At 33.3% G+C, this 12,380-nt stretch overlaps 1 protein-coding gene across 4 annotated transcripts in view; it reads right to left on the bottom strand.

Moving 5' to 3' along the window:
- The window catches only part of U2SURP (U2 snRNP associated SURP domain containing), a 50,829-nt gene that overhangs the window by 15,444 nt on the left and 23,005 nt on the right, over nt 1-12,380 (bottom strand). For 3 of the 4 annotated variants that reach the window (XM_047784007.1, XM_047784022.1, XM_047784016.1), the window contains exons 13-22: nt 11,663-11,706; nt 8,484-8,588; nt 7,378-7,444; nt 7,136-7,299; nt 5,647-5,809; nt 4,897-4,976; nt 4,125-4,212; nt 2,824-2,946; nt 1,264-1,420; nt 325-420 (exon numbers count right to left, since the gene is read on the bottom strand). In XM_047784007.1, the coding sequence (XP_047639963.1) occupies nt 325-420; nt 1,264-1,420; nt 2,824-2,946; nt 4,125-4,212; nt 4,897-4,976; nt 5,647-5,809; nt 7,136-7,299; nt 7,378-7,444; nt 8,484-8,588; nt 11,663-11,706 (1,087 nt within the window). The remainder of the gene's footprint in view (nt 1-324; nt 421-1,263; nt 1,421-2,823; nt 2,947-4,124; nt 4,213-4,896; nt 4,977-5,646; nt 5,810-7,135; nt 7,300-7,377; nt 7,445-8,483; nt 8,589-11,662; nt 11,707-12,380) is intronic. The other variant, XM_047784031.1, reaches the window with a different exon arrangement.

Raw genomic sequence — 12,380 nt, 5'->3', positions numbered from 1 at the left:
CCTCTAAGTAAATTTCCAAATAGGTACAGCTTCCCACCTACATTTTCTACTAAAGTGACTTAACCTAAAAGGTTTTTAGTGACTTCTCTGATTACTCTCAAAGCATCCAAACTGAGGGATCTAAGAAAATTTTAACAATCACAATGAAACTTAGTCACTAGACATAAAATATGATCACACCAAGTCTGAAGGTTGAATCACATTATAAAATACAAAAGGAAAGCATACATGAAAAACATACATGAGCATACACACTGATGATTTGGTAAAATTTTAAGTGCTCAATTTTTTTAAAGCTTCAATATTTACTATACTTTTACTTACCCTGTGCTTCCAATTCAGATTCATCTACAGCTTCCCATTTTGACGGGGCAACTTTAAATATAGGCTCATTCTTCTTTGAGTCTTCAGTTGCATCCACTGAAGAAAGATGAGCCATTAACCCTGACAGCTAGAGGATGACTTAAAGAGCTCATGAGTATTCACTATGTTATTAAAAAGTAAAGTTAAATAAAGTCATACATGTACTAGTAATGCTAATGTCATGGACAAAGATTATGACTACTAATACTGTATGTATCAACCAACCAGACCACAGAGGTGGTTATTTCAAGCAAATGGAGTAACTGAGAAAATAAAATCTTTAGTACCTTTATCTAATTATTGTTTAAAATGTAGAATTTGACCATGATGGAAGATAATATAAGGAAGAGAATGTACACATACGTATGACTGAGTTATTTTGCAGTGCAGCAGAAATTGACACATTGTCAACTATACTTTAATAAAAAAATTCAACTAAAAATGTAAAATTCATATATTAATCAATATTTTAACATATAATCCAAACGTACTAAAGATTATGTACACCTATTTCCAAAAATGATTTCAGGCAGCCAGGGAAACTGAGCCTATACGTTAGGAAAACTACTAATAAAATAGAACAGATAAATCCAAGCATCTGGAATTATGCATACAATTGAAGATTTTGCCTGATAATTAAGACAAGAGAAACTCACTAATATTATAACAGGCTGACTGTCCCAAAAAAGAAACATGACCAGAAAGAAAACTTTTTCTTGGCACAATCAAATGTATTACTGGGTATCTGAATTTTGAAAAGTCCGAAATAAAAAACAAAAATTTAATGACTGACACCTTATTCAGAAGGTATAAACTTTTTCCATATCAGCATGTGTGGAAATTAGAGTTTTGGACTCAAACTTATTGGCTAGATTAAATAAGCTTGAAATCTGAACTTACAAGGCACTCCATCAAGATCATCATCAAGACTTTTTATAGGGACTCCATCAAGATCATCAATGGGAGTAGCATCAATAGGAATTCCATCCACATCTTCTAGAGGAGCACCATCAAGCTCTTCCTCAATGGGGGCACCATCAAGGTCATCTGGTACATCCTACGAATTCACACTACTGTAATAACTACTGTAATATTTTCTTTCTGGCTTAATAAAAGTCATATTGCTAAATGATTAATTTGCAATCCAATCCAGTATAAACCAACCAGCTGGATATTCACATTCCCAGGTAAAATGTGAGGACATAATAAGAATATATTTTTAATTGTCCAGTCTGAAAAAGAAGCAGTCATTTGTGCAATTGCGTTTTCTTTTGGGGGGGGAGCTCTTTTTAGGGCCACACTCACGGCATATGGAAGTTCCCAGGCTAGGTGTCTAATTTGAGCCATAGCCGCAGGCCTACGCCACAGCCACAGCAATGTCAGATCCAAGCTGCATCTATAATGCTGCACCTTGGAGCAATGCCAACTCCTTAATCCACTGAATGAGGCCAGGGATTGAACCAACATCCTCATGGATACTAGTCAGGTTCTTAACCCACTGAGCCACAATGGAAACTCCCCATTTGTGCAATATTTACCAAATATTTACCAAGTACTTAATGATACCAAGTACCATGTGAGGCACTGAGGACACAGTGATAAGCAAAAATCAGGCTTTGGTCCCTTAGTCCCTCCTGTCATAGAGATTAGTAGAATTGGGGGATGGAGGAGTGTGGGCAGAAGTGTAGAGAAGGAGCAGGCAATCAGACAATCACAACAATATACAATGACTACTACAACAAAGAGATGCATCACATTATTAGAATGTGTAATAAGTTGGTTCCACCTAAAAAGTCTGAGATGGTTCAATGAATTTATGCCCAAACTAAACTCTGAAGGGTTTCAGGTAAAGAGGAGGTGTTCCAGAAAGAGGAAAGAATGGGTACAAAGGTCTATGCTAAGAGGAAACATAGTTAAAAAACTGATACAAACACCATGTGGTCAGAGCAGGGAAGCCACTAAGAAGTAACTTGTAGAGTGAAAGTGACAAGAGATAGCTGGGTTAGGATGGTAGAAATGAAGATAAAGGCTTTAAGACCTATTGAGGAGGTAAAAAAAAAAAAAAAAAAAAACAGAATGGTGATAAACAGAATCTGCTATCACTGTGGTGCATTTTCTTTACATATTTACTTACATAGCTATCCTTAGTTTAAAAAAATGAAACCATGCTACATACATTGCTCTATTACTCATTTTTCTACTAATATGCAATAAATCTTTCCATGTCATCAAATTTAAAAAAAAGTCATCAAGTTTTACATAAGGACACAAAACAGAGAAGCCTTGTTACAAATCATTTCAGCTCCTGGGATCCAGCAATTCCAGGAACAAATCCACTGTTTAATGGTAAATAGGTATTTTTCACAAGGAAATGTTATTCATATCTGTAATACATCACACCTCCACAGCATCCCCAGAAATAAATTTTAAGGTAATCAGACAAATACACTGAGTGCCTACCTCTGTTTCCTTTTCTTCAATAATATTTACAAGTCCTAAGAAAATATTTTGTAGTTTGATCAGAAATGGTTCTGGATAAATTGCCCAATCTTCCCACGCTCTAAAGCAGGTCATTACCCGTTGCTAATAGGAAAAAGACAATTATTTTTTAGGGCAACACATACCAAACTTAGCTCATGATCAAGTACCATCACAAGTTGCTGTATTTTCCTTTAAACCAATATTCTTTTTAAAATTTAGAGGAAAAATATTTACAATATCTTTTTTAAAAATCAGTATTACTTCCCAATTAAAAGGGGACAGAAACTAAGAACAAATAAAAAACAAACAGTAACTGTTTGCTCTTGGTCATCAAAGATCAAGGTCCCATACCACTGGTGGTACACATGAGGTCACATTCTAGGAAATACTAGCTAAGAAACTTAAGAAAGTTGGATATCAAGGTAGCCAAGTTTTGATCTGAATTCCTTTAAGGTCTGATGAAGTACTTCCTGATTTTAGCTTTATTCTCTATCCCATCCTTCAACTTTTCTATAAGCTGTTTTATGATCAAAATTTAAGGTCAAAAATTTTTTAATGAAGTTGCTTGTTTGATCCCCCTAAATGGTGGGATCATTGGGCATGTTCTCAAGCTTAAAATTTCCTTAATCCATCTTCTTTTCAAGAAAGTATACCTATTTTTTTCAACTACAAGTATTTTCTTTTGGCTTAACATTGGTCTACAGATTAAGAGCAGCTTTATTAAAAAATTAATGACTGAATATACCTTCTAAACATGAATAACTAAAATGTATATTCCTAATTGGGCCAAATTAGATGTACCACTACAAAACAGGTAAACTTCTGAATGTTTTCTGTGAAGAGAAGACTTTAAATAAAATTCTTAAAACTAAAACAGACACTCAATAATCTAACTAGATATATTTTAAAATTTCAGATTTTTTTGATACTGAAAGTAAAATGGTAGTAAATTTTTTTTTTTTTTTTTTAAATAGCCGCACCTGCGGCACATGGAGGTTCCTGGGCCAGGAGTTGAATCACCACAGCTTTCGACAACACTGGATCCTTAACCCACTGAGGCCAGAGATTGAACCCACATCTTCGCAAAGACAACATAGGGTCCTTAACCTACTGAGCCACAATGGGATCTCCAAAACGGCAGTAAATTTTACAACAATTTTTCGAACATGTAAGTTATGTCTTACACTTGGCTTAATACTCTTCTAGCCCTCCAATGTGCTTCCTTGCCTCCATGTCTCATTTAAAACAGCAGGACAAAAATAATCAAACAATAAACGTACCTTGAAGTTTTCAGACTGTAAATGGCCTTGAATTGTACGATAGGTAGCATTGAGGTCTGAAAATATCTGACATAACTTTGTTTCAAAACTGAAATTCAAATAATATATCTTTTACAATAGAATTTGCTTTAAAATCCCTATCCACTTCAGCATGCTAGCCAACGAAAACCACTTCTAGACTTTTTAAATTTCATAAATAATCAAGTAATTCAAGAACTAGGTGTTTAAACTTTAAAACTATAACTTTAACACCTATTATTCTGAAATTTTCTTCTACAAAATCTCCTAAAGAGTTTTAAGAACTAGTTCCCTTGATCAACAACAAACTTCACAGCCAGGATAGTAGTCCACCTAGTCCACAAAATTAAGCATAATTAAGATTAGGACCAATATATCTAAATTTCTCTTCAGAGTCAGTTTCTAAAGAAAGGCTTCCCTAACACCAAAAAGGAACTCAGGGGAACTGAGGAAGAGTTATTTATATTTGCCATTACTTCCACTGTTTCAGCTTATTTATTATACAAGTGGCTAAATATGCAATAGAAATACAGTCATATTTTTACTCTTCCTATTTGTTCTATTATCAAGTTTATCAAGAGATGAATACAGTTTAGTTCAACACAATCCAATTTTTTTGAAAATTCTACAACTATGTAGAAATTCAAATTTCTTATTATTGAGGGTATTAATTATCAAAAACTATCCTCTTTTTTGAGCTCCTTACCCTTAGATATTTTATTTTAGGAATATCAGCTTACACCACTATACTTACAATTTTCTATAATAGGAAGCATTGGCAACTTTGGCTGAAGAGTTGTATAACACATCAGAAACCAAATATAATCTGGCAATCTAGAAAGCCAAAAGGTAACACAAAACAGATTAAAAATAAAAACCAACAGAAAATATATCTTTAAAAAAAAATCCCTTATTCAAATTTTTTGAATCAAGATCTTAAGGCTGATGTTTACCTATGATTTAAAAATCATAACTAATTAGACAAGCTATAAGAAATTCGGTATCACTACACCATGACTTTGATAGGGATAAAACCTTCATTTATATTTCAACCTGTTGGTAACTTGTGTATCAACCAACCTCCCCAAGCAGAAGGAAAATAAAACTGCACGGGAAAGATTTCTCGTCGGGAGTTCCCGTCGTGGCACAGTGGTTAACGAATCCGACTAGGAACCATGAGGTTGCGGGTTCGATCCCTGGCCTTGCTCAGCGGGTTAACGATCTGGCATTGCTGTGAGCTGTGGTGTAGGTTGCAGACGCGGCTCGGATCCCACGTTGCTGTGGCTCTGGCGTAGGCTGGAGACTACAGCTCCAATTAGACCCCTAGCCTGGGAACCTCCATATGCCGCGGGAGCAGCCCAAGAAATAGCAAAAGGACAAAAAAAAAAAAAAAAGATTTCTTCAGTTAAGTCTTTCATTTAAAACAGAAACCAATTTCAATCCCAAAAGAAATCAACTATTATCTTTTACTTAGAAGTTCCACAAAGAGAAATCATTCCCATACCTTTTTGGGAAGGGGTGTCTTTAAGATGGACAATGACTCAGTAATGCAATCTACTATTTCTTCAGCAGCTTCAGCATTATTAAGACAGAAAACCATTGCATCTCCAATATCATTTTTCCTTGGCGTTAACCCCCGCAGAATTTCTTCTAATTTGTCCCTCTGTCTGAATACAAATTTTTTAACTTATAAATATTTATAGATACAAACTTTAAACGCCATTATAGTTCCTACTGACAAACTAATTTCTTTAAAACACACTCAGATAAAATTCTGAAAACTAAATTGTGTTAAGTCTGATTTGTGTTACATATTCCAAAAGTTACAATTTTTTTGGAAAACTTATATGGGGAAGGATATTTTTTCAGGAACTAATAAATTATTTCAGTGACTTTCACAGTTTACAAATTAAGTAAATTTAAAATTATAGGTATTTTTTCAAGAGTCTTTGAGAGTTTCCCAGTCCTACTATCCTATTACACTGGACAGCAAGGGAAAGAAAAAAAAAAAAAAACCCTTCATATTTTTCACTCTCCTTTCAAGAAAGTCTGTTAAAGTATATCCTATGCATAGGATGAGGACAAGCTACAAATCAAGGATTGACAAACTTTTCCTATAAAGAAAGGCCCAGAGAGAAATATTTTAGGCTATGAAGGCCATAGAGTCTGTCAGTTCCTCAACTTTGCTGCTTTAACACTAAAGCAACCATACATGTAAAGGAGTGGGTATAGTTGTGTCCAAGAAAAACTTTATTTATGAAAACAAGAGGCAGCCAGATTTACTCTACGGACTGAGTAAGCAGATCCCTGGGCAAAAGTAATGATGAACATACAGCTTCAGAAGCAAATACACTCTCAGTATAGTTATCTATTAGCAAATATTCTCACAAACAATGCATCAATGCAACTAGTATTAAGATTTATGGACTATACAGTGAAGTATATAATCCTGTAAACTAAAAATCACTTTAGCCTTTTTTCCCATCAGGTACGCAGAACTTCCTCTGAACGTTAAATCTGCTTCTGCTTCTTAAACCAGGCTAACTGCATTATAACAATGCTGACTGAGCACTTAATAATAATACACTTCCAGAGTGGCCACATATTACACTCCATGATGAAGCTTTGCAGTCACCCATCTGACTTCACTAAGCCATATGATAATTTTTTCTCTTTATGTTACAGAGGCAAGAATTCTAAGGGCCCTGAGAATTTCTGTAAGAATATAAAGAATTCCACTGCTAAAGGACCATCACTTAAGAGATCACCATTAATTTTTACCAGCAGAAAGAAGTCAAGTTCAGTAGGACACATACTTATACTTATCAAAATGTGTAAAATTACAATGTGTTATGTCAAGTGATGTTACTATTTTAAACATTCACAAATTTTAGAAACCATTTTAGAGTTAACATTATCTTAGTAAGACCATTATTTAAAATGACCATTAACACAACTTTTCTGAATATATAACAGAAAGGAAAAAACCTTACTCTTCCTTAAGTGCTCCCTTTTTACTAGGCTCCTCCACAAAAGCTTCTGTTTCCTGCTCTTCTGACATCCCATGCAGGTATGGATTTAATGGTGGTGGCCTCCAAAATGATCCATTTTTGAACATACGAAAATCTTCCGTCCGCCACTTAGTTGGAGAATCTCCCTAATAAGCATCCACAATGTTATTACAAAGTTCTAATACCTCAGAGTCAAAATTAACAAAGTAATTGTTTATACTTACCTGCAGAATAGAATAAAGCTTCCACCTATAGTAAACATGGGCTGGTGTCTGGTTTTCAAATAAGAATCTAAAAACAAAAAATTAAACATCATATTCTTTAATGGAGAACTGCCTTCAAGTAAATATAAACAAATGAGAAATATTTGCTTATTTAGTTCTAAATAAAATCAAAGGCAAATATCCCTTAAGAGAAATCCTCATCCCAACCCCAGACCACCTTTGTAACTGACATTAATACTCAGAAGATATACACACACCCTGCTGAGTCTTACAGTCAGTTTTATCAAACACTTATGTGTCAGATACTGAGTCTGGCAATGGAGAGGTTTTCTCAAGATATAATCTCAAAATCAGTGGTTTTCAAATGATTTAAAATTGTAAATAAATGTTAGATATCACTGCTATTCAGAAGATGAGCACTTTCCTATAAACCTCATTTATCTTACCATAATCTGCTTATGAAAGCAGATTCCACTGAAAAATAAAATGAAGAGTATTTTCTCCTAGAGAATGCTAAAAATAATGCTACTTAATTAACTAAATCATTGAAACCATTGGAAAACTGATCCAAGCACAAATTCTAGCCTAATTACTAAAAGTGCCTTCTCACTCCATTACAAAAACCTCATTGTTTTTCAAATTTTATTCTTGGAATATTCTTAATTTCAAGAAACAAGTTTAAAGCGTTTTTTAAAATGCACACCTGAGGATAAACAAAATGTGGTATGTACATGTGATGGAATATTATTCAGCCTTAAAAAGTAAGGAAACTCTGACACATGCTACACCAAGGATAAACCTTGAAGACATTACGCTAAGTAAAATAAGCCAGTCTCAAAGTACAAATAGGGTATGATTCCACTTAGATGAGGTACCTAGAGTAATCAAATTCAAAGAGAGAGAAAAGTAGAATGGTATTTGCCAGAGACTGAGGGACAAAGGGAATGGGGAGTTATTGTTTAAGGGGTCAAGTTTCAGTTATGGAAGATGAGAAAAGTTTTGACAGCTGACAGCAACATAAATGTACTCAATGCCACGGAACGCTACACGTAAAAATGGTAAACTGCATGTTATATGTAAATCTCACAATTTTAAAAAATGCATACCTGAACATAGGATTGTTGATCTCTCTGTTCATAATCATAGCTTCGAACATTGGCCCTTCACGTACAACAAACTCTATCATTCGATGTATCAGGGCGAGCAAATTCCTACAACAACAACACAGTTAAAGAAAATGGATTCAGACCTACCACTATATAAAACTATACTTGAACTAAGTTACTAAAATTGTGCAGAAAAAGATTATTCTGCTGACTAATACAGAATTTTAAACCAAGAAAGTAGCCTGGAGCATATGTTAACACCTTGTGCATTAAGAGGGAGTGGGGCAACAGGAATAAGGGAGTGGGAGGGGGAGGAAGGTAAGGGAGGGTAGGAAACCACAACACAGCTTCATAGTAATAAAGATTTCAATTTCTAAATGCCACTTAATTTTATTTTCCAAATGCAAAACATTAAATTATGTGTCACAACTAACTGGAAAGCTGCAAATATATAAAATCCATAGCTTTGAACTTATATGTTATCATAGCCATCTAAAAACTTACACACTAATCTCAGTTTAAAGGAGAACATTCCTACACCAAGCACTTTTGTGGTGGTATTGAAAAGTTATATACATGACTATAATTTTATAAAAATGCAAAACTATTTAACAAGTATAAGGCCTGATTTAATAAAAGAAAATCCATCCAACTCCTGTGCTTTTCTGGTACACATGTAGCAGATGGAGTTTTTATTGAATCTGACCTTTAATGAGGCAACATCCCTTTGGACCACACTTCAAATTAGTTCACACAGTTCATGACAAGTACAATTCTGCCTGTGTGTTATGAATCAATAAAACAGTTACACTGTCAAAGCCTTAAATGAATGGAGTCCTCTTTCCAAAATATTCCAAAATAAGGGACATAGTAATACGTCCTTTCTATTTTTCTTAACAATTACTTTCCAATATTTATCCCGAAATAAACATATGTGTTTAACTTTTGTAATTTTATTGTTTGGGCTTATAGAAAGTCTTTTTTTTAAATCTGAAGCCAACACCTTATTAGACTCCAAGCACCAATTTTAGACATTGATTACAGTGTCAAGCAAAAGTGGCTCAGCTTATTACAGCTATTCCTGATTTCTCATTTCACTGGGTCCCCAGCATATAGAGTTGGCAAATAACAATCAGGAAAAGCAAAAGGATATTGGCTCTTGGTACAAGGCACACACTAAATTACACCTTTAGCATTCCCAGATCAAATTAAGTTCGTATAACTGCTAAAATATAAATAAATATATAGTTATAGGATAAGACATTTTTTGGCTCTATAAAACCCTGCTTCAGAGTACATGAACAGTAAAATATCTCATGGTGATAATTATTTTCTCACAATTTTCAAACAAACCTACTTTTAAGTAGATACTTAAATCTCTACATAGTGAAAAAAATAAAATTTCTTTGACCTTCTAAAAGAGATCAAAAAAATTATATGAAAGTTTATTAAGTCTTTAACAAAGGGAAAACTATATATTTAAAATGAATTCAACTTCAAATTGTTAAAAACAAAAAACCAAAAGCATCACTTATTTTTAAATTTAAAAATTCTTTTTCTTTTGTAGAAGTATTAACTGCTCTGCAAATAAGCAGTTCTTGATGTATAAATGAAAATGTACTCTTAACATCCATATGGTTAATTACATTGTTTTGAAGAAGGGAAATAATGCAGTTATGATTCAGTTCTGAGCTCCCACTGGTAGGGAAATTTTATGTATCATAATATATAAAATCAATTACTAGGTGGATAAATGCTATACATCCAGAAACTTGTATGAATTAAGTCAAAAGCAACTTGACTTGCATATTAAAGATAGATGAAAAACGGTTTAGCAAGTTTAAAACAAAGGATTCATTGTAATGGTCAGTCAAGACTTTACAACAAAGTGTGTACTCAAAATTTTGTTTAGAAATAAGCTAAGCCACATGAAAAGCTAATACTGGATATATGCTTTTTGAGTGCTACAAAAATACTTTCCTGTGAATGCTTTGTCAGTGGAAAAAACCACTGTAGTTTTAAACAGGCTTGTAACTGATAAATCTATTTTTAGAAAATTTAACATTTAAAAGAAGTTTTATAATGTTTGATGACTATTTAAAATCAAAATCTGACAATTAGTTGTTATAATTCAAATTCAAGATTACTAAAGTACTGTAATCACTCTCTTGTTTTCCTTAAGGATGTGTTTCTTATTTTTAAAAGGGTGACTTTTTTCAGAAATAAGCAGTGTAGTACAAAAAGATGATATATTTTAAAGTGCATTATTTTATTTTAAAATGGTAATTATCTTATTCTGGGCAACAACAACAAAAAAAAAAAAACAAAAATTGTCTCTCAGTTATAATAAAACCACATTTATTGGAGTCGATCGTACCAATGTCTGGTCAAAAACTGTATACTTTCCCAATCCATCCCATGATGTTTTCCTGGTCCCCCGCTGCCGCAGACAGTTCAGCTGGTGTTGCTCACCAAGGCCAATGTCAAAGAGAATTTGGTATTCTTTTGTGTTCATTTATTATTCAACCAGTGTTGTGTTCCTGTGTTTGGGAAAAGGCTTAGCTTGACTGAGCAAGAGCATACCTAGAGCATGAATTCTTCTGCTTTAACATTATGTTGAAAAATAAAAAAAGGAAGAAAAGAAAATAAAAGAATTCCAAACACCTTTGTTATCATGAGAAGTTTCTAATATGTTCAGTGTTCATGAAAATAATAGAAATGCCTTCTTAAAATCATTTAGGAAAAATTAAAACTATGCCTTCAGAAAGGAAAACTCAAACTAAGGTTGCATATTAGACAATTCAGAAACAAGAAAAAAAATAACAAATTGGGTCAAATTGTAACATCTAAAATTTAAAACACATTTAAAACACCTATTTTCCTACCACAACAGTCTAATATTAGACTAACAACCCCAGATTATATCTATTAAACACATTCTAACTACTAAAGCTATAAAATACCCTACATTGGTAATAATAAAAACAAAAAAGATAATGACATAAAATTGCAAAGTATACTAAAGTTAGTTAAATTTCACATATCCCCCCCCCCCAAAGTACTGGGAAGGAACCATTGCTCAGTCAAGATATTACCTTTTCCTCAACACCACTTTTTTTTTAATTCAGAAGGGGATATTGTCTATATTTAGATCAGTAATAATAAAGAAAAACATGTACCTTTCTGTTGGGATAACCACTTTGACTATGGCTTGCGACAGAGTCTGTATATGAAGTCACATCAGATAATAAACATAGAATATGTGAGTATTGTTAACAAGTAACAAGCAAAAATATACATATGCATTGAAAATACTACACATCTAATCACAAGTTTTGCAGGCAATCACTGCATTTGAAGTAATTATACACTAAGCAATTACATAAATGCAAATGGATGTGTTCAGTGAACAATAAACGTTCACCAAATGCAAAGAATCAGAACATTCCTGTCAGAATGCACATCAATGCACTGAAATAGGTACTACACTGAGAATTATCAGATACTACACTGAGAATTATCAGATAAAGATTTTAATTTGTGAAATAATTAACTGTTTGCCTCTGACCATACAGTTTGCTACTTTGTTCCCAAGCCTTTAAAACCAGCCCTGTCATTTTAAAGTGTAATTAATTCATAATAGAACCAACAAATTCTAACTTGAAATTACGCTGGTTTTATGTTTAATAAAAAGAAAATACTCACCCTTTGCTTTTACTAGAGTAGTTAACCTCTTAAAAACCATAATGCTCTCAAATATTCCAATACCTCAGATCTTGAGAACTAAGTTATTAGCTAGCTGCCATCCCAATAATTTGACTATTTAAGAGGTCTTTCTAATTGAAAAGGTACTTAACCAAATACAAAGTATCACTTTCTTAAAACAAAGTAAATTTT

Source organism: Phacochoerus africanus, chromosome 1 (genome assembly GCF_016906955.1).
Source record: "Phacochoerus africanus isolate WHEZ1 chromosome 1, ROS_Pafr_v1, whole genome shotgun sequence".
Classification (NCBI taxonomy): Eukaryota; Metazoa; Chordata; class Mammalia; order Artiodactyla; family Suidae; genus Phacochoerus; species Phacochoerus africanus.
Note: the sequence above shows the minus strand (reverse complement) of the source record. Positions and strands in the feature narration are given on the sequence as shown.